Genomic DNA, 25,643 nt, shown 5'->3' on the forward strand with positions numbered 1-25,643 from the left:
AGGTTTACCAATTTACTAGCTCACCATGGATTCTATGTCACTTAATTTGCTGGACTAACCTACCACAAGGAACCTTGCCAACTCCTTTACTGAAGGCCATTACACAACGGACACCTCTTCCAAGAAACTCAGCAGGTCGAGCAGATTTCACGTTGCTGCATTTTCTTGTGTTTACACATACGCAACATCCATTGCCTTCCCCTCATCAATCATCTGCATCAAAAACTCACAAAACTCTATCAAATTTGAAAGATGTGATCTCCCCTCTGAAGCCAGACTAACTAACCCTAATCAGTCCATGCTTTTGAGAATGCAAGTAAATCCTGTTCCTATGAATCAACTACAATCATTTCCATACTAATGTTGCAAAGCTCACTAGTCTATAATTTCGTAGTTTTTCTCTGTTGCTCTTTAACAAAGGAAGAACATAAACTTCTGGAACCTTGCCCATGGCTAATGAGGCTACAAAGACGGTATCAAGACCTCCTCAACCTCCTCACTTGCCAGCATACCTCTCTCTAATTTCACCATCATCCATTCCCTTCTCCAACAACAAGTGAGGACTTTGCACATTTCCTCTGACACCACACAGAAATCTCTTTTGTCCTTCAGTGGACCCACAGTTTCCCAAGCTATCCTACAGCTCCAAATATATAATGGCTTGGGATTCTCCTTAAACTTACTTGCCAACGACACTTCATGGCCATTTTTAGTACTCTATATTTCTTGTTTTGCTGATTTTCTACTTTTTTTATATTCCTCAAGGGTCTTGTCTAATTTCTGAGTTCAACTTCCTAAACTTATCATGAACTTCCTTTTTTCTTTGACCAGACTTCAGTATCTCTTGCAATAAGCAACCTGCTAATGGAACTCAGCAGATTAAGCAGAGGGAAAATGAGGGGGGTGGGGGGAGGAAGGAACTGTTGACATCTTAAGTTGAAACCCTGCATCATGACCGTTGCTGAACTGGTGCATAATAGGTTTGACAATCCAGGACCAAATGTGGCTGGTCTGCATCATGTCAAATTTGGTATGATTCTGGAAATATGAAACAAAAACCCTCAGCTTCATCTCAGCACATGCCACAATCTCCTAATGAAAGATTAGTGAAACAGTAAGAGTTTTTCATTGCTTTAATGATGCAAAAATCATTTAACTGATCCAGAGCAACAGCGTTTTATATTAGTAACCATAAACAGGAAAGGTTTGCTAACATAAGAGTAGAACAATTCACACACCCCTATTCAAAAAATGAAGCTACAACACTGTCTAACCTTTGCTTGAAGTCTTCCACCAATTGTTGACCGCATATGAAAGGCAGCAACAACAACATCTCCATGGGCACTAACACCCAAAGAAGCGAAGACTTTTCCCTCCTGGATTCGATGCTCTCTTTAGGATTTAAGAAATTTAAAATCAGTAATATTTTAAAATTAAAGATCTTACTTTATAAAAAGAAAAATCCTATTTTGCTTTAAAAGCCCTTGACAGGTGGAGAAAAAGGCAAAATACTCCAAAGGTATCACTGGATTTTACACTCAAGGCATGATGCAGATAATCTGTAACCTCAGAAACATCAGCATATTAATTTCCATCAGAATTTACTGACCACTTTCTCCCAGAGAGAATACAATTTACGTAGGTTGAAACAACAGGAATTCTGCAGATGCTGGAAATTCAAGCAACACACATCAAAGTTGCTGGTGAACGCAGCAGGCCAGGCAGCTTCTCTAGGAAGAGGTACAGTCGACGTTTCAGGCCGAGACCCTTCGTCAGGAGTCCTGACGAAGGGTCTCGGCCTGAAACGTCGACTGTACCTCTTCCTAGAGAAGCTGCCTGGCCTGCTGCGTTCACCAGCAACTTTGATGTGTGTTACGTAGGTTCAGTTCTCTTTAGAACAGACCAGGGCAACAAGGCACAATCAGATCATTGTAGTTCCAATAATTTGTCACGAAAGGATGTTTCTCAAAGGAATGCTTAACAGGGAATTACTTATTCACTGTATGAAGCTTGTTTCAGGGGGAAGTTTGTCTAGTCTACGGGTTTCCAACCTTTGGTTTGCCATGGACCAATACCATTAGCAAGGGGTCCATGGACTCCAGTTTGGGAATCCCTGGTCTGGACATTCTTCCAGGGTCATTCACATCAGCATGTTGTGCACGGCCCCTAAAATTCATTCCATTCTACGCAATAGCACAATAGTTGTTACTGACCAAGTGAAAGTGAAAGCTTTTCAGCAGAGAAATCCCAACATTTTCTGGTTTTACTTCAGATTTCCAGCATCTAGCTTGCTTTGCTATCGTCTTCAGGATTTTTGTACTTAATAATTATTTTTATAAACTAGATACAGGTTTGGATAGAAAATAAATTTTGTTCACTGATTAAAAAACATCCTTATGTTACACTCAAATTGTCAACTATTTGTCAACATTATGTATCATAGTTAATTATTCTATTAAATCTATGTATGCAGTGACCGTACAAACAAAAATATTGATACTAAAATTGCAAACAATAGCTTCCAACGTCTAATGTTTTAAGCAGATACCAGGATTCAGAATGCCCACTGATCAAATACATAGAATTACAGATGGTAATGTCTTTATGGGAAAATACTCTAAAATACTTGCTAAAGACAGAATCATACCTCATTTTATCATATTCTTGTGCAGTAGTAAAAATCTTTGTTTCACCAATAAAAACCTCAAAAAAAGGTCGGCAGCCAGTTCTCTGCTTGTTAAAGCAAGGGACTGGGCTCACTGTGATGGTTTTAATGACGATGGGCTTGCAATGTGGGAGCTTGGGTTTATCAGAAACCATTTCACAGATATATCCAATATACCTAAAATGAAAAAGGCAGCAATTTTATATACCATCATTGCCTAAATGAAAAAAACATTATCTTCAATATGAACTTTAAAACTAGAAGGTTGGTGAATTAACAGCAAGTTATGAGGGTAATTCCTCAAATTACAGCTAAAAATCTTTCTGGAAGGAGCTCATCACAGCTAAGACATGGAACAGATCAGAAATAATGAGATGCAGAATGAAACAGATTATTATTTCTCTAATTATAACAGACTGAATAACAAAAGAGTAAGAGCTAATAGAACTTAACAAAATCATTTTGAAAAATGTCCTGTCAGCTGAATGAAGGAACGTAGCATGACTGTACAATAACTGACCAGGCTGAATTGTCTATGTTTGTCGATCTATTATAATTGGGCAGCTTTTAGCATCTTCTGGTGGATACCACTACTATAATTATGAAAGAGTAACTTTGCTAAAGATGGTGCTAATTCTATAACACAGCTATTCAGCAGTGCTGATGGAAGATAACTGTAAATGCTTCAGTCTTTTATCTGGCACTCACATGCTAGATGCCAGCATTACTGAGGACAGGGATATTCTTGGGAACATGTAGTCTCTTCATCTTTTTGAATGCTCCATGTAGATTGGTTGTAGAGGGACTGCAAAGTTCCCTTCATCATTATAGTGCAGAGTATATTATGAAATGAAAATTAGTAGAGATACAGGTTTCCCCCACCATCCAAAGGTAGAGCGTTCCTATGAAACGGTTCGTAAGCCGGAATGTCGTAAAGCGAAGAAGCAATTACCATTTATTTATATGGGAAAATTTTGTGAGCGTTCGCAGACCCAAAAATAACCTACCAAATCATGCCAAGTAACAGATAAAACCTAAAATAACAGTAACATATAGTAAAAGCAGGAATGATATGATAAATACACAGCTTACATAAAGTAGAAATACTTTTCCACAATTATTGCCTGAACTGTTGTCCGTAGCGAAAATCTCACGCAAGTGCCATCGGCAAAAGCACGGCGCAAGCGCTCTCCAGTAACCTTTAAGCTATGAAGCTGCCAAATCATACCAAATAACACGTAAAAATACACAGCTGATATAAAGTAGAACTAATGTATGTACAGTGTAGTATCACTTACCGGAATTGGGAAAGCGCAGAGCACACTGATGGTGGTGTGTTAGACTGAGTCATCGGTGTTTGGGTGGTGCAGTGGCCCCCACCTTCCAGGCAGCGAACCGATATCGATCCATGAAGCATGCAGCAGTAGCCGGGAGGCACACAGCACATCTTTAAGAAGAAAGTCGAAATAAACATGCTAATTAATTAGGTGCCGCCCAGACCTAATTGTCGGCCCAGATCAGTGCCGATTGCGTCATCACCTCTGATCTGGGCCGACAATTACGTGTCGGGCGGCATCTAATTAAATATACATGTTCATTTTGGCTTTTTTCTTAAAGATGTGCTGTGTGTCTCCTGGCTACCACTGCATTCTCCGCGAATCGGTATCTGTCCGCAGCCTGGGTGTTGGGGTGGTGGGACACTGGGGTGTCATCTCGTCATCTGTTTCCATTAGAGCAGGCAGCTCATCTTCTCCTATGACTGGCCACCTCGATGTCAAAGGTTGAGGTTCGTCGTCTGCTATGGCTGATGTGGAAGGCTTGCTTGACTGCTGAGCCTCGTGCATTTTTCTATCATACAGTTCTTTGTAAGCACTCAAAGCATCCTGCAAATATCCCCTAAACCAACGTACCATTTCAAAATTAAAGTCGTACTTTATCATTACTCACTCGGTTTCGATTGTAATCCTTTCCTCTTCCAATGGCATCAGCTCTTCATCTATCAGAATCTTGGTCATGGGATGCCAAAACCTCTTCAACATCATCTTCGTCAGCTTCCACAAGCCAAACTCACTTTGTCCTTACTTCGTTCACCACGATCGAAACGCTTAATTATGGCTAGTTTTACGCTAAGTGTAACACCCTTATGAGCTCTTTCAGGCTTTTTCGACACCATAAAACTCATCTTGCAAACGGCTGCTCACAGACACGTGTTTAAGCAATGCCGGCTGGAATGCAGTTCCAAATCCGGGGAGAGCGGCTGCTCGGGGCGCGCACTGCCTTTTATCGCGCACTGATTTTTTTCGCGCACTGCTTTTCTCATTACAGTGAAAACACCTTCTGTTAGCGAAAACAGGGTACTAATGTACCCTTTCGTAACAGTGAGGTTTCATAAAGCGAACGTTCAAAAAGCGGGGGACACCTGTATTCCAATACCCAGGAAAGGCTACCTTTAGCAGTTGATTTCTAAAATCTCTTACCTCCTATGTGAAGGCCAAAGTGCAGGCCCTGGTCGTTTTGTATTCAGCAACTGGATGGCTGGAATTGGGCAAGAGAACAGATGGCAGAAACAGAACATTCCACACACTAAAATGGCAGAGGCAGGGCATCCATCCTGGAAAGATTAAAACGAAGAAACAAAGCCAATATTCAAATTACGCAATACAGAAACTCGAACTAACAATCTCCAATAAATAAACACGGAGGCAAAATTAACTTTCAGAGTGGTTTGTGAAGGGAGATAGGGGGGACAAGGGGGTAAGAAAGAATCTTCTCCCTTTCTCCCATTTCTATTAATTTTACTCCAGAATCTCAGCCTGACAGCCTTCCTTTCTGCATGATTCAGCATCACAACCATTCCATACAGTGTGTATTACACAGAGTCAGCCATACAGAGCACTACCTCAACATACAAATGGCACCACCTGGGTCAAATCCAAATGATGTGTCGAACATCTCTCTCATCTGGTAATGTTCAAACAAATTAAGTACCTAAAACATTCACGAAAACAAGCTGCCGAGTCAGGTAACATCTAACATTTTTAAAAAATGTTACAAGTCTGGTTTGTTTGAACTATTTCTTTAACAATAGAAATATGTAATTGCAGTCACTGTATTGCAGATTTTCTCTTAAGGGTACATAGATAAGCTTTAAACAACAAGGAGATTCAACTGAAATTAGCTTAGCCATCATAAGTAGAAAAAAATGTTTAACTTTTAACAATGAACTGTAACTTGATGGTGATGAGTTCCTGTTTGTGATCAAAATTTGAACTGATTCCCCCTCTTCCTCCTTCCGTAGCAGCTCTTTCTGGCTTGCCCCTGATCAGCTGCAATTGCTGGTTCCACCATTGCAAATATTTTTCTTCATGTGTGAGCCATGCAAGAATTAACTACAATTCTCTCATGTTGCTGTCATCATGCTCTCCCACATCAATATCCACAATAACGAGGCTTCAGTTACGCTCAGTCAATTCAAATGCATGGGCTATATAGTTTGCATGCCTGACAAATTCCCAGAACACACAAGCCACTTTGCCTCCCATCGAAGCAAAGATTTTCAAGGCACAAATAAAACAAAAAGGATATGCTCAGTTCACTTAACCGATGAAAATTTCTGTCTCGTGACCACTCAGAAAGGTGGTCACAGCCAAGGTGCAGGCAGCAGATAGTCAGCTGATCCCCAGGAAAGGTGGAGTGAACAGGGAGACGGTGCAGGTTGCTACTGCGGCCATTTCTCGCGGAAACATATACTCCTTAGGATACAGCCGGTGGGTGGTGCAGAAAATGACCTGCCAAGTTACAGCTGCAGCCACCAGGTCAGTGGCACTGGGGCTGGTAATGTCAGGCAGCGCAATCGCAATAGCAGGTTCAATATTTAAGGGAACAGACAGGAGATTCTCTGGCCACAAAGGAGACACCAGGAAGGTATGCTGCCTCCCGGCTGTCAGTGTTGATGACATCTTGGAATGGCTTCAGAACATTCAAAGGGGAACTGGGAATAGCCAGAGGCTGTGGTGCACATTGGCATTGCTAGAAAAGGGAAGGAGGTCATTTGCAGAAAGTAGAGGGAGTTAGAAAAGAGGCTGAAAAACAGGACCTCAAAGGCAGTAACTTCGGGATTACTCCTGGTGCCAAGAGCTGTTCAGATCAGGAATAGAAAGATAGAACAGGTGAATGTGTTGCTGAGGAATAGGTTCAAGGGGCAGGAACAACCTCAACAAGAGTACAGGCTGCACCTGAACTGGAGGGGAAGTATCCTGGCTGGGACCTTTGCTAGATCCACAGGGGAGGGGGTAAACTAGTTTGTAATGGGGATGGGAACAGAACACCAGGTCCAAGTGGAGGGATTGAGAGGAATGTAGATATCATGTCCAGTAAGTCTGTAAGAAAGGACAGGCAGGATTGAGGTAATACATGCAATGGGGAGATGAGACAAAATATTTGTATTTTAATGCTTGGAATATTATGGGCAAGGGTGAACAATTTAGAGCATGGATCATTACATGGAACTATGATGCTGTGGTCAATACAGAGACTTGAATACGAGAAGGACAGAATTGGATGTTTAATGTTCCAGGGTTTTGATGTTTCAGAAAAGATATAAAAGGAGGTAGAAGAGAATTGCATGGCAGATGCTGGACAGGAGGGGAGCTGCACTGTTAACCAGGAACAATATCACAGCTGTACTATTAATCAGGAAGAGTATCACAGCTGCACTATTAATCAGGAAGACTATCACAGCTGCACTATTAATCAGAAAGAGTATCACAGCTGCACTATTAATCAGGAACAGTATCACAGCCGCACTACTAATCAGAAAGAGTATCACAGCTGCATTATTAATCAAGAAGAGTATCACAGCTGCACTATTAATCAGGAAGAGTATCACAGCTGCATTATTAATCAGGAACAGTATCACAGCTGCACTATTAATCAGAAAGAGTATCACAGCTGCACTATTAATCAGGAAGAGTATCACAGCTGCACTATTAATCAGGAACAGTATCACAGCCGCACTACTAATCAGAAAGAGTATCACAGCTGCATTATTAATCAAGAAGAGTATCACAGCTGCACTATTAATCAGGAAGAGTATCACAGCTGCATTATTAATCAGGAAGAGTATCACAGCTGCACTATTAATCAGGAACAGTATCACAGCCGCACTACTAATCAGAAAGAGTATCACAGCTGCATTATTAATCAGGAACAGTATCACAGCTGCACTATTAATCAGAAAGAGTATCACAGCTGCACTATTAATCAGGAACAGTATCACAGCCGCACTACTAATCAGAAAGAGTATCACAGCTGCACTATTAATCAAGAAGAGTATCACAGCTGCACTATTAATCAGGAAGAGTATCACAGCTGCACTATTAATCAGGAACAGTATCACAGCCGCACTACTAATCAGAAAGAGTATCACAGCTGCATTATTAATCAAGAAGAGTATCACAGCTGCACTATTAATCAGGAAGAGTATCACAGCTGCACTTATTCAGGACGTAATGGCAGGCTGCATAGGTAGAACAGAAAAAGAAAGGTGCAATCACTCTGATGGGATTATATTACAGACTCCCTAATAGATACCACCATATTGAGGAACAGATATACAGACAGATAAGGGAAACGTGTAAAAACAGGGCTCTTGTCATGGGCAACTTCAAATTCTTTAACAGAGACTGCGATATCTTTAGTGCAAGAGGTTAGATGAGGGAAAATTTATTAGGTACATCCAGGTGGGCTTTTTATACCAATACTATAGATTGCCCAATGAGAGGAGAGGCCATACTGGACCTGGTGTTGGGCAATTAGCCTAGCCAGGTGACTGGCCTTTCAATAAGAGAACAGTTAGGGAAGGGTGATCACAACCCCTTAAATTATAAGATAGCAATACATAAGTATGAAACAGGAAAGTATTAAATGGGAAGAAGGCAAATTATGAGTGTATTAGGCAGAAGTTAGGGAGAGTTAATTGTGAACAATTGTTTATTAGCAAGTTTATATCTGACATGTTTACAGAACAACTGCACAGCGTATGGGACAGGTATGTTCCAGTAAGAAGGGTGGGAAATGATGGCAAGGTAAGGGAATCTTGGATGTTGAGAAGTGGTGAATTTAATCAAGAAGAAAAAGGAAATTTATTAATGCTCAGGAACCTGAAAATCAAACAGATCCCTTGAGGACTATCTGAAACCCAAAAAAGGTGAATTAGGAAAGTGGCAGCGCCATGAAAAGTCCTTAGTAAGCAGGCTTAAAGAGAAGCATAAGGCATTCTATATATATATATATACACACACACACACACACACACACACACATCGAGAGCAAGCTTTTAACAAGAGAGATGGTAAGGCCACTTATGGATGAATAAAAAAACATGTGCTTGGAGACAGAAGTTGTGGGTGAGATCCCAAATGAGTACTCTTTATAGCACACACAAAATGCTGAGGTACTCAGCAGGCCAGACAGCATTTATGGAAAAGAGTAAACAGCCGATGTTTCGGGCTGAGACCCTTCAACGGGACTGGTGAAAAAATAATGAGAAAACGGATTTAGAAGGGAGGGAAGGAAGAAACACAAGGTGATAGGTGAAACTGGGAGGGGTGAAGTAAAGAGCTGGGAAGTTGATTGGTGAAAGATATACAGAGTTGGAGAAGAGGGAATCTAATAGGAGAGGACAAAAGGCCATGGAAGAAAGAAAAGGGGGGAGAAGCACCAGAGGGAAGTGATGGGCAGGCAAGAAGATAAGGTGAGAGGGGGAAAGAGGGAGATAGGGAATAGAGAAGGGGGTGAGGTATTACCGGAAGTTCAAGAAAGGAACACAAGGCTTTGTTCCTCTAACCTGAGTGTGGCCTCATCATGGCAGCAGAGGAGGCCATGGATGGATGTGTCGGAGTGAGAATGGGAAGTGGAATTAAAATCGGTGGCCACAGGGAGATCTTGCTTTTTCTGGCTGTCGGAGCTTAGTACTGGGGGCACCAGATACCATAGATGACCCCAACAGATTCACAGGTGAAGCAATGCTTAATCAGGAAGGACCATTTGGGGCACTGAATGGCAGTGAGGGAGGAGGCGTAGGGGCAGGTGTGCTCCGGTGTAGCCTCTTGTATATTGGTGAGATCCAACGTAGCTTGGGAGACTGCTTCACCAAACACTTACACTCTGTCCACCAGGAAAAGCGGGGTCTCCCAGTGGCCACCTATTTTAAGTCCACTCCTCATTCCCATGTCCAACCTGAGCCTCCAACCTGATGAAATGAACATTGATTTCTCAAATTTCCAGTAATTCCTCCCACCCCTTCTCTATTCCCCATCCCCTTTTCCCTCTCAGCTCATCTCCTTGCCTGCCCATCGCCTACCTGTCGTGCTCCTCTCCCTTCCCTTTCTTTCATGGCCTTCTGTCCTCTCCTATCAGATTCCCCCTTCTCCAGCCCTGTATCTCTTTCTCCAATCAACTTCCCAGCAATTTACTTCACACCTCCCCCCTCCCAGTTTCACCTATCAGCTGGTATTTCTTCCTCCCCCCCCTTCTAACTCCTCATCTTTTTTTCCTCCAGTCCTGATGAAGGGTCTTGGTCCAAAATATCAACTGTACTCTTTTCCATTGATGCTGCCCGGCCTGCCTAGTTCTCCAGCATTTTGTGTGTGTTGCTTGGATTTCCAGCATCTGTAGATTTTCTCGTTTGTGATTGGAGTACTCTGCGTTGATACTTACCAAGGAGGAGGACATGGAGGGTAGTGAAATCAGTGTGGAGAGCGTGGGGCACTTTCAGATAAAAGAGGAGGTAGAGTTGGGTCTCTTGAGAGGTGGATAAGTCCACAGGTCCTGATGTGATATGCTATAGATTATTGAGAAAGGCCAAAGGTTAGATTAATGGGGCTTTGACTACAGTTTTATGCGCCCTCTGGTCACCGAAAAGGTCCTAATGTTGTTCCATTATTCAAGAAGTGAAACCAAGAAGGTGTGTCTTACATTAGTAATACAGAAGCTACTGGAAACAATTCTTAGGATCAGTATTTATGAGCATTTGTAAAACTATGGCCTAATTAGGAACAGTCTTTGTGCAAGGCAAGTCATGTCGTAATAACATGATAAGAGTTTTTTTGAGCAGATGAGGAAAGTGATCAAAGGAGGTAGATCTCTAGACTAACATCATAAATGACTGTGATGCTTCACTCCCTGATGAGTTGGACACCTTTTATGCACACTTTGAAAGGGAGAATACTTGTGCAAATTCCTGCAGCATTTGGCGTCCCTCTGATATGTTTCAGAGGCTGATGTCTGAACATCTTTCAAGAGGGTGAACCCTTGCACAGCATCAGGCCCAAGTGGTATACGTAGTAGGGCACTGAAAACCTGTGCCTACCAACTGGCTGGAATGTTCAAAGACATCTTCAATCTCATACTGATGAAGTCAAAGTCCCCACCAGCTTCAAAAAGGCAGCAATCATATTGGTGCACAAAAAGAGCAGGATGAGCTGCCTCAATGACTATCACCCAGTAGAATTCACATCCACTGTGGTGAAATTCCTTGAGGGGTTGGTCATGGCTGGAATTAACTCCTGGCTGAGGAAGAACCTAGACCCATTGCAATATTCCTACCATCACAACAGTTCTACAGTGAATACAATCTCACTGGTTCTCCACTCAGCCTTAAACCACCTGGAAAACAGCAAGTCCTATGTCAGGCTACTGTTTATAGGTTACACTCAGCAAACAATACCATCATCCCCTCAGTACTGATCAATAAGTTTCCAAACCTGGGGCTCTGTATCTCCCTCTGCAACCAGATCTCTGACTTCCTCTCTGGTCAGTGTGGATTGGAAATAACATCTCCTCCTCACTGACAATCAGTACAGGCACACCTCAAGCATGTGTGCTTCACTCATTCTCTACACTCATGACTGTGTGGCCCATGACACAACTGTTGTTGGCAGATTCTCATATGGTGAGGTGGAGTGAGACAGATCAGCTGGTTAAGTGGCTTTGCAACAACGTTGCAATCAATGTCAGTGAGACCACGCAATTGATTGTGGACTTCAGGAAGGGGAAATCATAAGAACACACAGCAGTTCACATTGAGGGGTCAACAGTGAAAACTGGTGAGCAGCTTCAAGTTCCTAGGTTGTCAACATCTCTGAAGATCCATATTGGGACCAACAGAATGATGTAATTATGAAGAAAGCACAGCAGCAGCTATATTTCATTGGAAGTTTGAGGAGATTTGTTAAGTACTGTTGAGAGCATTCTGACTGGTTGCATCTCAACAATCCGGTATGGAGGCACCTACGCACAGGCAGAAAAAGCTGCAGAGATTCGTAAACTAAGCCAGCTCCATCATGGACACCAGTCTCTCCAACACTGAAGAATCTTCAAAAGGCAATTCCTCAAGGCAGCATCCATCAAAAAGGACCCTCGCCATCCAGAACATGCCCTCTTCTCAATACTACTATCAATGAGGTATAGGACTGAAGAAAGACACTTAACATCTTAGGAACAGCTCCTTCTCTTCCGCCAGCAGATTTCTGAATGGTCCATGAACACCACCTCACTATCTTGCTTTTTTTATGTACTATTTATTTTTTATATATTCCTATTGTAAATTAGAATAATTTTTACATATTGCACTGCCACAAAACAAATTTCACGACATTTGTCAGCAATAATAAACACAATTCTGCTTCTAGGATACTCTCTGGATTTTAGTAAGGGGATTGACAAGATTCCTTGTGGCAGTTTCATTCAGAAGATTAAGTTGCATGGTACCCATGGTGACTTAGCTGTTCAGATTCGGAACTGCCTTCCCCATAGAAGACAAGAGGGGAGTGATCAATGAGACTTATTCTGGCTGGAGGTCTGTAACTAGTGGCGTTCTGCAGGGATCCTTACTGGGAACTCCAATGTTTGTAATGTACGTATACGAACTGAATGAAAACATAGATGATGGGTTACTGAATTTGCAGATGATACAAAGATTGGTGGTATGAGTGTAGAAGATTGCCAAAAGATACAGCAGGATGTAGATTAGTTGCAGTTGGGCAGAGAAGTGGCAGATGGAATTTAATCCTGCCAAAATGCAGCTTTATAAAACTTGAGTTAAGCTGTATCTGGAGTAATGTACTCAGTTCTGGTTGCCACGTTATAGGAATCATGTCAAGACTGGAGAGAGTGCAGAATAGATTTAACAGAACGCTTTCCTAGATTACAGGGTACGTGCTGCAAGGAGAGGTTGGGCGAACCTGGGTTGCTCTCTCTGGAGCAGAAGCAGAGGATTAGTTTATAAGATTATCAGAGGAATAGAGGGTAGACAGATAGCATCTTTTTCTCAGGATCAAAATACTAGAGGAGATGCATTTAAGGTGAGAAGGGTTAAGTTCAAAGGAGATGTGCAGGGCAGGTTTACACACACACACACACACACACACACACACACACTCTGCACTGCCAGCCAGGGGTAGTGGTGAAGGCAAGTATGATAGGTGTTTAAGATGCTCTCAGATAAGCAATATATGTGCAAAGAATAGAAGGATAGGCATTAATTTAGTGAGGCATTTGAGTACTAGTTTTGCACAACATCATGAGCTGAAGAGCCTGTTCCTGGCTGTAGTGCTTAATGGAGACATAGCAACCAGGAAGGCAATGAGCGTCTCCGTCCCTTTGATAGGAGCAATAGAGGTCAAGCAAAAATAATAGCAAAGGCAGAGGACCTTGAAAACAACCCCCACAGTGGTTCCAGTGACATCATTGTCCAGAATGGCAGCTTAAATCAATAGCTCCTCTGGAAAAACGCATATTTTACCCCATTAATCCATCAAATATAAGATCTTTCAAAAATATCTGAATTGATAGGGGGGCAAGAATGAGGAAAAAGAATAAAAGAATGGAGATAATAAAAGCATCACTGCGGAGCCTGTGGACGAGAGGGGTGCAGCAGGTGGCTGTCCTACCCGAACGCGTGCTAGCGAGGCTGATGATGGGTCTCGTTCAGTCGAAGCAGCAAACACGATAAAAACTCTGGAAGAGATACGAGGATTCCAAAAAGATATAAAACAGCAACTAAATGATATCAAGTCAGAGCTCGCCAATGTCAATCAAAAAATAGCGGTGGCAGAGACACGAATTGAGAAGGTGGAAGATCACGTGCAAAACGTGGAACGGATACTAAGTAAGACAATAAAAGTATTAAATCAACAAGAAAGTAAACTGCTTGACCAGGAGGGAAGATCACGACAAAAAAATATCAGGATATACAATGTTCCCGAAGGAGCAAAGGGTTTGTCTATGATGGAGTTTGTAGGAAAGTTGCTGCGGGTGGTGCTGGACATTCCCTCAACTATGGAACTTGAAATTGAGAGGGCGCATCGTGCGCTCCTCCCGAGGCCTACTGAAGATGGAGAAGATAAGCCATTCTCTATAGTAATTAGACTCCTTCCATACAATACCAAGGCAGAGATTCTACGAAGGGCCTGGGAAAAGAAGAGGGTGTTTCTGAACGGGAAATTAATATATTTCGATCAAGATTACCTCCCAGTGGTCCTACAGAAATGTGAGGAATACTCTGAAGTAAAGCGAATATTAAAGCAAGGAAAGATTAGATTCCAAACTCCATACCCTGCTAAACTGCGGGTGTTTTACGAAGATGAGATGCAACTGTATCAGACAGTGGAAGAGGCGACTACAGACATGAAGAACAGAGGGTTGCCCGTTAGCGTGGTCAAATCAAGGGAAAGCCTGGCTGAGCAGTTATCCCAATTTGCTTGGGAAATAGTAAGAGAACCGAGAAAGCAGGGGAGGTGGGCGAGAGAAGAATTATCAGGAAGGAACTGTGAGTTTTCCAAAGACAGCCCTCACCCCCTCCAGAAGAGCCATAAGGTTTGGCTAACTTTAAAAATGTTATCAATCAGAATTTCCACGAGATTCTAAACATATGTGTGACTTTTTAGATAACCTAGATTTCCCTAAGATTACACATGATATATCCTCTATGTTAGAATCTTCCTTTACTACTGACGAGATCAAGAATGTTATTTTCTCTATGAATTCGGGGAGAGCTCCTGGCCCTGATGGGTTTACCGTGGAATTTTACAAAATTTTTTTGCACCCTCACTAGTCCCCTGGTTATCCAGGATTCTGGAGGCCTCATTAAAACTTGGTAAACTACCAGAATTCTTTTATAGAGCCTCTATCTCTTTAATACTAAAGAAGGATAAAGACCCTGCTCAATGTGCATCTTATAGACCAACATCCTTGTTAAATGTTGACTCTAAGATTTTTTCTAAATTATTAGCAAATAGACTAGAAAAAGCACTTCCTTATATTATTTCGGAAGACCAAACAGGTTTTATTAAGAATCGTTACTCTTTTTATAATATTCATACACTTTTAAATATTGTCTATAATATTCATACACTTTTAAATATTGTCTATACCCCGTCACAAAACGATCCTGAATGTGTCGTTTCCCTAGACGCTGAAAAAGCCTTTGACAGGGTCGAATGGCCCTACTTATTTAAGGTGCTTGAAATGTTTAACTTCAGCCCGAAATTTATATCCTGGATCAAATTGTTATACCACTCTCCTACGGCCTCAGTTCGTACTAACGCTCTTAATTCACCTTTTTGTCCTCTCTTTCGAGGTACCAGATAAGGTTGTCCTCTTAGCCCTTTATTATTTGATATTGCATTAGAACCTCTTGCAACTGCTATTCGAGAATCTCCTAACATTATTGGTATAACTCGTGGGTTAAAGTGGCATAAAGTATCACTTTATGCTGATGACTTACTTTTATATATTTCTAATCCTCAAAAATCTACTCCAGCAGCCAGATTTATTAGCACAATTTAGTCTCTTTTCAGGATACAAATTAAATCTTAATAAGAGTGAACTCTTCCCTATAAATAAGCATGTTCCCTCATATCAGAACCTGCCATTTAGATTGGTTAATAATCATTCTTCATATCTTGGAATTAAAATTACCTGTAAACATAAGGATTTATTTAAGACTAATTTCTTACTCTTAATTGACCATATTACACAACTTTCCTTTAAATGGTCTCCACTTTATTTAACTTTGGTCGTATTAATGCTGTTAAAATGTTTATTCTGCCAAAATTTTTGTATATATTTCAGGCATTACCGATTTTTGTTCCAAAATCCTTTTTTGGTAAAGTAGACTCGAAAATCTCTTCATTTATTTGGCAAAATAAAAATCCGAGATTGGGTAGAATACATCTACAGAAAGCTAAGAGAGATGGAGGCTTGGCATTACCTAACTTTAGATTTTATTATTGGGCAATTAATATTTGACACATGAAATTTTGGTTACTTGACCAAGATACACTATCCATTCCTAACTGGGTAGCTTTGGAATTACATTCTGTTCAAGGCTATGCACTTGGCTCTATATTAGGTTCTTCTCTTCCTTCCGATTTGAAACGCTATAAACAGGTTTGCAACCCGATAGTTAAGCATACCTTACGCATTTGGTTTCAATTCCGAAAATTTTTCGATCTTAATCAATTTGTGCTAGCGATTCCTATTGTTGCCAATATATTTTTTCTTCCCTCCTCTACGGACCGTGCCTTTCAAATTTGGAAGACTAATGGTATATCATAGTTTTTTGATTTATTTTCAGATGGTTCCCTTATGTCTTTTGAACAGTTATCTAACAAATATAATTTACCAAGAATACATTTTTTGTAGATATTTGCAAGTTAGAGATTTCCTAAATACCATACTTTCTTCCCCTCCGGCGTTACCCCCTACAAATATTTTAGACACTATCACTAACCTCAACCCGTGTCAGAAAGGTGTAACGGCTATTATTTATAATATTATCATGAAATTTAGGATGGCTCCATTCGATAAGATTAGGACCGACTGGGAAAAGGAATTCGGCCTCACTATCTCGGCGGATGACTGGGCTCATATTTTACAACTAGTTAATACTTCCTCTATCTGTTCCAAACACTCCTTAATTCAGTTTAAAGTTGTCCACAGAGCACACATGTCTAAAGATAAATTAGCTCGTTTTTATTCTCATATTAACCCTCTTTGTAATAGATGTCATGGCGAGATAGCCTCCCTGACCCATATGTTTTGGTCTTGTCCTACTCTGGAAACTTTTTGGAAAGACATTTTTAATATTATTTCAAAGGTTTTAAATAGTGATATTTCTCCCCATCCTATGACTGCTATCTTTGGATTACCTAAAACTTCCAGTAATTTATCCCCCTCAGCACGTAAAATGATTGCATTTCTTACTTTAATGGCGAAAAGGTGTATTTTACAACATTGGAAGGAGATTAATGCCCCAACTATGTTTTTCTGGTTCTCTCAAACAATTCTGTGTCTAAATTTGGAAAAAATCAGAAGTAATCTTTATGATACTTCAGTTAAATTTGAACAGACCTGGAGATCTTTTATTCAATATTTTCATTTAATGTAACTATTTTTTTCCTCTCTTATCATATATATACTCCCTTCGTGGATTTTATCTGCTATTAATGGAGGTCAGGTTTGAGGACGTGATTGTTTAATCTGGTTAAGTCTACTATTTACCTAGCTAGCCCACTGCTTTGCTTCGTAGCTTAGTAGCACCGTAGTTTTTTTGGGGGGGTGGTTTCTTCGGGGTTTTTTTTTCCTCTTTACCATTATATAGAAAACGAATATACAATTATATTACCTTGTTACTTTTTAACTAACCTATGTTGTTTTCATTGGTTTTATTTGTATTAATATTTCTTGTATATCTATATCGTAACAATGTATTGGTTGCTATATGTTTTACTCTGTGTGTACTAATGTAATAAAAGGATTTAAAAAGAAAGAAAGAAAAAATGTTGATAAGCTAAATGGAAGCAAAAATAGACGGTGCTATACCCATCTCAAGAAATACTTCTTATTTTAAAGTGGATTTTATATTACTCAATTTTTTTTTATTCATTCATTCATTCACTCCTTTTTCCCCACCTAAATGGGAATATATATATGGGAGGAATACACAGGGAAATCTTTTCTGTGTGATGGACATAGATTTGTTCACTTTTTCTGGGTACTGCAATGGGGGCCCTCAACTCACAGGTAGGAGGGGCTATCCCCCAGAGCTAGACTTTTTCTCTAGCTCAACCCAGGGTCATCTACTGGAGACCTCAGCCTTGGAATCACACCTTTGTTGCCTTTCTTTTATTATTCACCTTTCTTGGCTCTTATTTGTTCAGGGCATAGATCGATTAAGTTTTATTCTGCCAATTTCAATGATATACTGTATTGACAGATAAATACACATGGCTAAGGACAAAGTAAAATTCCATCCAAAATGAAAAAGGAACAAGCCCACATAGTATGTTTACAGGAAACTCACTTAAGTGATAATGAACATGGAAAACTAAAGAGAATGGGCTTCACTGATTTGTTTTTCTCCTCATATGAATCAGGACATAGGAGAGGAGTTGCTATTCTTATCTCAAGCAAGCTAAATTTGGAAAAAGCATTCGAAATGGGAGCTAAGGAGTGCAGGTATATTCTGGTAATGGGGAATATAGATGGAAATCCAGTTGCTCTATTGAATATATACGCACCCCCCCAGGAAGTGATATTAGTTTCTTTCAAAAAATTACTAACATTATTGTAATGGAAACAGAAGGTCTGGGGAGACTTGAATTTACAGTTACAACCAAAGTTAGACTCTTCCAATAGAAAAACCTATGAAACAAAATACTTACATAAGAAAGTTAATACACTTTTTGAGGATGTTGGTCCAATTGATATATGGAGGGACCTTTTCTCCGACATTATCCTGCCCCCCATTCTGTATATACAAGAATAGACTATTTCCTAACACTTGGAAAAAACAAAGACAAAATAAACACCTGTGGAATTGGGACAATAAATGTAAGTGACCATGCACCTATATATTTATCTGTTGATTTTGACCTACAATCAAAGAATACTATTTGGAAACTAAATTCAAGTATACTCAATGATCCCTACTTTAAGGAACAAATTAAAAAAGAAATTGGTCTTTACTTAGAATTCAATGATAATGGAGAGGTTTCACCTCCCATTCTATGGGATACTCTGAAGGCTGTCTTAAGAGGGAAAGTTATAGTGATACCTTCATATAAGAAAAAATAAGGAATAAAACATCAGAGGAATTACAAAATAGGCTGAAGGAACTAGAAAAAAAACACAAATTGAATTTGGCACAGGATATATTAGAGGAAATTTTAAAAATAAGGAATGAAATTAATAGTTTGGCTACACAGGAAATCAGAAAAAAATTAATGTTTCTGAAACAGAGACGTTATGAAATTGGATCTAAGTCTATGAAAATACTGGCATGGAAACTGAAAAAAAAGATAACAGAAAAAACAATTCATAGAATCAGGGATCCAAGAACAAAAATGATAAAAAAAAAATTAGCTAAGGGAAATTCAAGAACCTTTTGAAGTGTTTTACAAAACGCTATATTCCAAAGTTCCAGGGGGAAGCATAACCCAAAGTGACCTTCCTGAATTCTCTAGAGTTACCCACCATAAGCGAAGAACAAAATAGAACAATGACTGCTAATGTAAGTGAAGTTGAACTAAAAGCTGCAATTAGTAGGCTTAAATTAAGCAAGTCACCAGGATCAGATGGGTATATGGCAAAGTGGTACAAAGAATTTAAAAATGAGTTAATTCCTATCTTACTCCCCACACTGAACTGGGCTCTAAAAGAGGCACAAATGCCACCCAGCTGGAAGGAAGCGATAATCTCAGCTATACCGAAAGAAGGCAAGGATAAAATGGAATGTGGGTCATTTAGACCAATATCCGTTCTTAATGTAGATTATAAATTATTTACTTCCATCATGGCCAAACGATTAGAAGAATTTCTACCCACACTGATACATAATGATCTGACAAGGGTTATACAACAACGCCAAACACAAGACAATATATGAAGGACACTGCACATTATGGATCATATATAAAAAAAACCCGAAGCAATAGTGATAAGCGTGGACACTGAAAAGGCGTTGAGTTAATTGGAATTTTTTTTTTTTTATTACAGAGTTTTACATAGATTTGGTTTCCATGACACAATTATTAAAAATATACAGGCACTATATGACAACCCTACTGCTAGCATTAAAATCAATGGATATTTATCACATAGTTTTACCCTAGAAAGGGGCACGAGACAGGGTTGTGCATGGTCACCGTTACTCTTCACATTATATCTGGAACCATTAGCTCATTACATCAGACAAAATGAAGATATCAGGGGAATCACTATTAAAGGGACAGAGCGTAAATTGGTCTGTTACGCGGATGACATTTTGATCTACCTAGAGCAACCAACATACTCTTTACCTAAATTGATACAATCCTTTGAACAATATGGTCAATTATCAGGACACAAGATCAACATAGATAAAACCCAATTTCATATAACTATAGCCCATCAAGAGAAATTGAAAGTAGATATCCCTGGGCATGGCAAACAGAGTCTTTCAAACATTTGGGCGTCATTATGCCAAAAGATTTGGCAAAATTATCAGAATGCAATTACCAGCCTATATATAAAAAAAGTAAGGAAAATATAACAAGATGGAACCTAATTCCTTTTTTTAGTCTCAGTTCAAGGATTGAATCTATTAAAATGAATATACTGCCCAGACTATTATATCTCTTTCAGACCCTACCAATAGAGATTAATCAAAATCAATTCAATGAATGGAACAAAATGTTATCAAGATATATACGGCAAGGTAAAAGGTCTAGAGTTTGTCTCAAAACTTTGCAATTAGCCAAGGAAAGGTGGGGCGAGGGGAAAAGAGGCCTACCTTCTCTTAGAAATTATTATTTTGCAGCACAGCTGAGAGCTATGATATGTTGGTGCAACCCATCATATGACGCTCAATGGAAAAACATTTGAGGAGGGGATACTTCCCATCCCCACAGGCAATTTTGGCTGATAACAACCTACAAAGGTACATAAATACTATTGGTAACCCATGGGTGAAATGGACTCTTAAAATATGGAAAATTATTATATAAGAATATAAACTAGAGGGAGATATTGCAACTCTTAAATGGTGTGCATATGACTTGGATTTTTACGCCGAGTAAACTGGATGCTAGATTTAAGGACTGGACAGCTAAAGGAATAACAGTCCTTTGCAATATAATGAAAGAAGGAATACTGTTCAGTTTTGAAATGCTTAAAGAGAAACACTTATTAGAAAAACAAGACTTTTATCGGTAATTACAGATGCGACAGTATGTTAATAGGATGGTTAAAAATGTAAACAAGGCAAGTACATGTTTGATAGAGCTACTTAGAAAAGCATATAATTCAGATAACGGTAGTAGAATCATTTCAAGCATGTATAAGGGTTTATCAAATCTTAAAGCATATTCGACTTCATACATTAAAACAAAATGGGAGAAGAAAGGAGGGATAATTATATCTGAGGAAGAATGGGCAATAATATGGAGGTATCAATGAAAGTGTACCAGTTCACAGAAATGGAGGGAGTTCAGATGGAAAAACTTGATAAGGTATTTTATTACACCCTCTCAGAAATTCCATTATGATAGTAACCCCCCTGTTTGCTGGAGAAATTGTGGAAATCAAAATGCAAACCATTATCATACTTTCTGGGAATGCTCCATTATCAAAGACTATTGGAGCGGGATACATAATGCCCCACAAGACATGTGAAATACCCTTAGAAAGTAAGACCATATATTTTGGGTATATACCTCAAGAATGGTTGAAAAGATATACAGTAAATATTTAATGAATATACTGCTGGTGGCTGGTAAAAAGACTTTTATCAGGAAATGGTTATCACAGGAGACCCCAACTTTAAATGCATGAATGGAAATTACAATGGACATTTACAAAATGGAGAAGATAACAGCATCTATTAATCATAAGTTGGAACAACTTGATTCATACTGGGGAAAAATGCTTTAACTACCTAACACCTCATAGGCCTGATTTTATTCTCACAAATCAATGAATATGTTGTTCAAAAAAAAAATCACTCCCTACTTGTACATAGTTTCAAAGTTGCTGGTGAACGCAGCAGGCCAGGCAGCATCTCTAGGAAGAGGTACAGTCGACGTTTCGGGCCAAGACCCTTCATCAGAACTAACTGAAGGAAGAGCTAGTAAGAGATTTGAAAGTGGGAGGGGGAGGGGGAGATCCAAAATGATAGGAGAAGACAGGAGGGGGAGGGATGGAGCCAAGAGCTGGACAGGTGATTGGCAAAAGGGATATGAGAGCGTTCACCAGCAACTTTGATGTGTGTTGCTTGAATTTCCAACATCTGCAGAATTCCTCGTGTTGTACATAGTTTTCTCCTTTTGCTTCTTCTTTCTTTCCTCCCTTTTCTATAAGCGTATACATCAGATAAATATTATGTGGAGATTTGTGGCAAATATGACTATATAATATACATGTACAATATCTGAAATACATCTTATGGAAATGTTTGTTTGATGATGAACTTCAATAAAAAATAAATTACAAAAAAAAAAGAAAACAACCCCCACACACACCCATCAAGGTGTCTTGCAAAGCCTCAGAAATGGAGTGGAAACATCATCTTTGACCTCAATTGCTTCCTAAGAGAAGCCTGAAGACTGGACTGTGGTGGATCAACAAGTCCCAGAATAGTTTTCACATTCCCCTTTTACTTGCCAAAATAATTCACATTTAAATTGTTCATACTTTTTAATCAACCCACCCTCCCAGACAGCACTGAAAAACTTCCTTTTCTACATTTCTTAACAGTAAATGGCAATGTTCCATCAAACTTTTCATATTACTTAGTTTTGCTGTAGCTTACCACACAGTGAACAGCACAGACATTCTTGGGGTTTTGCTGTAGCCAGTGATGCATATTCTTACATACTGCGTACAGGTTGTGTAAACTGGGAGCTTGTCGAGCTGGCCAGCTGCACTCAGATATCTATTCAAAGAGGAACGGACAAGTAGTAAAACAGGGTCAAAAGAGAATTCTGTATGCAGCATTAAATTATATTTAACCAGCAAGGCCAAAGATGGATAAACATTCATTTTAAATAACCTACCTATAAACACTCCTGAAAAATAGTAATTATCTCAGCACGTGGCTGTAACCAATGGCACATGAAGTAGATCATTAACATATACTTACTCTGTTATGAAACTTGGCACTTCTGTAAGATTTCTGAGATAAATTAAAGATTGTATAATGATCCAAGTGCCGGGAATCCAAAAACGATCGGACATCATCAATCTGATTCTTGAAACTCAACTCCACTCCTTCAGCAGGATAGGTTATCACTAAGAGAAAGTGGAAACTATTGTCAGATTGATAACAATCTTCTTAATAGATTGAATTAAACCAGTATTTCTCCTTCACATATTTCAATTTAGATTAGATTAGATTATGAGGACACTGAGTCTTCATTTATTATCATTTAGAAAAGCATACATTTAAAAAATGATACAATGTTCCTCCAGAAAGGTATCATAGAAACACAGGACAAATCAAGACTAAAACTGACAAAACCACATAATTATAACATATAGTTACAACAGTGCAAAGCGATACCGTAATTTGATAAAGAGCAGACCATGGGCATGGTAAAAATTCTCAAGTCCCGATAGCCCCATCTTCTCGCGCAGACGGTAGAAGGGAGAAACTCTCCCTGCCATGAACCTCCAGCGCTGCAAACTTGCTGATGCAGCACCAGGAAGCACCCGACCACAGCTGACTCTGAGTCCGTCCGAAAACTTCGAGCCGCCGACAACAAGCTCTGAGCACCATCTCTGCCAAGCACTTTGACCCCGCCCCAGCCACCAAGCAACAAGCAAAGCTGATTTAATTTAACGTCCCATTTTAAAACTGAAGACTTCAGCAAAGATCTTTAGCTCCAAGTATCCCACTTTCCTTCCAATCCTCACACCTTTATCCATCACAGACTCCATTTAACTATATTGAGTGACGACAATTTATAGCATGCAGCTTGAAGAGGTGGTTGCATTACATACATTATCTCTATTCTCTTAAATCAGTTTCTAAAACCCAGTATGATACATGATCTATAAACTCATTGTTACAGCTCTGTGCATCGCAGTGAAGATGAACTTTCAGCCACAAAGACCAGGTAACTCATCCTCCTCTGAGTTATGGCACAGCATCATAACTGAATAAGGCATCACAAAGTCTTGGCACTTTATACAGCCATGAAATATGCATTTATCAATTCTGTGGACATTTTTATCGGAATGGCCAAAAAAACCAGCACAGGTCAAATGATCACTTTTGCAACCCCATGCGACTCCATTACCAAATGAGTTGGCTGGATCAAGAAGAATGTGTTATAAATGGGAAACATTTTACTTTATCCATTTTCAAACAGGATCCGCATTGAAAAATTTAATTGGATTCAACATTTAAATAACAGATGAAAGGAACATTTACTGTACCTATTAACCTTGATGTGATGTATGAAATATTAAGTTCTCCCTTGGCATAACTATAATAAAACAAATTAAATGTTTAGCTAAAGCATGTATATATATATTTTTTTCACTAATAGAAAATTATTTGAAATATTGTAATAAGAACATGGGATGCAGCAAAGAGGGAAAAAAAGACAAGTTTCAAGCATTCAATACCAACATTAGTGAAATTAGTCCATCACCCTGCAAGAGGCAGCTTAAACAAACAGTAAAATAATTGGTATGCATAAGCCGACATTAAAGTGCTCCTGACTGGTCTTATTATCTCAGCATTGTTGCTATAATGGAAGAGTGGTGCAAAGTTCATAAACACAAATATAACAAGTATTAACTCCATATTAAAACGATATTGAGATCAAGTAACAAATGGTCAGTTAAGTCAAAGGTCATGCTAATTTCAAAAAACGTCCTGAAACTGAAATATGTTTGGGATTTGCAGGATGTGAAAGTCAGGACACTAATTTAAACTGCGATGCCTAAGGCAGAGAAAACCTGGGACAGAATATGTATATTAAATCTGCCAGTAGGGTTGTGGTAAACCATGTATATATGTTGTAACTCGGTTACCTGTCTGGACACACCCCTCTGCTGACTGCCCCGGTGGCTCCTCCCACAGAGTCCTGTATAAAGGTGTTCGCCTTGCCCCTCCCCCTCAGTCCGGGGGCAGACACTCACTGTGGAGGTCGTATTGTACAGCGAATAAAAGCCTTTCAGTATTTTACCAAACCTCAGTCTTTTGGAGTAAGTGAAGGTGCTTCAAGGGTTAGCTTACAAATGATCAAATAAAGTAAGGTTCGTGAAAAAGCTAGAGCCAGAACACTGAATAAGAGACAGAGTAAACAAGGCTGGCATTGAACATTCAAAGGACAACATCACTGAAGCAAATGGCATGTGACAGAATTCTAGACAATTATCAGGAGTTCTACTAAAGGAGTTGCTCTGTCTGTGTAAGAGTAAAAAAGTATGATACAAAATGCCTCAATGTTCAGATATGATGAAGCTCATAATAACCAAAACTACGATTTGGAAATAATTAGTAGAAAACATGTATGTAGGTTGAAAGAAGAAGGGCATACAAAGTCTGCAGTGTGAGAGAGGCAGAGACAGCAGCTGCAGGCAACAAGACTCAGCAGATGGAAAAGGGACCCTGACTGCAGTGAAGGCAAGTCTGAGGTTCTGAAGAAATGATTGCGACACCCGTTGTCTTTGTTAGATACCACGTCTTTGTGCTGTATGCAATCAAATTCTAAGTCTACCCCTAGTGGTTTGCTGTGTCATGAATAAGTGTCAAATGAGGCGAAATTAAGAATTCTTACTGCCTCTCCTTCCAATGGCGTCAATGTACAACATAAAAACAAGTAACTTGTATGAACAGCAACCTGGTACTTCCCTGCAACACACGAAGTTGCTGGTGAACGCAGCAAGTCAGGTAGTTCCCTGCCTTCTTTTTAAACAGATCGTC

At 39.6% G+C, this 25,643-nt stretch overlaps 1 protein-coding gene across 1 annotated transcript in view; it reads right to left on the reverse strand.

Moving 5' to 3' along the window:
* The window catches only part of dnajc6 (DnaJ (Hsp40) homolog, subfamily C, member 6), a 95,438-nt gene that overhangs the window by 51,660 nt on the left and 18,135 nt on the right, over nucleotides 1–25,643 (reverse strand). The window contains exons 3-8 of the mRNA XM_072274549.1: nucleotides 24,146–24,195; nucleotides 22,848–22,996; nucleotides 22,518–22,640; nucleotides 5,143–5,276; nucleotides 2,648–2,842; nucleotides 1,275–1,392 (exon numbers count right to left, since the gene is read on the reverse strand). Of these exons, the coding sequence (XP_072130650.1) occupies nucleotides 1,275–1,392; nucleotides 2,648–2,842; nucleotides 5,143–5,276; nucleotides 22,518–22,640; nucleotides 22,848–22,996; nucleotides 24,146–24,195 (769 nt within the window). The remainder of the gene's footprint in view (nucleotides 1–1,274; nucleotides 1,393–2,647; nucleotides 2,843–5,142; nucleotides 5,277–22,517; nucleotides 22,641–22,847; nucleotides 22,997–24,145; nucleotides 24,196–25,643) is intronic.

This window comes from Mobula birostris, chromosome 12 (genome assembly GCF_030028105.1).
Source record: "Mobula birostris isolate sMobBir1 chromosome 12, sMobBir1.hap1, whole genome shotgun sequence".
Taxonomy (NCBI): domain Eukaryota; kingdom Metazoa; phylum Chordata; class Chondrichthyes; order Myliobatiformes; family Myliobatidae; genus Mobula; species Mobula birostris.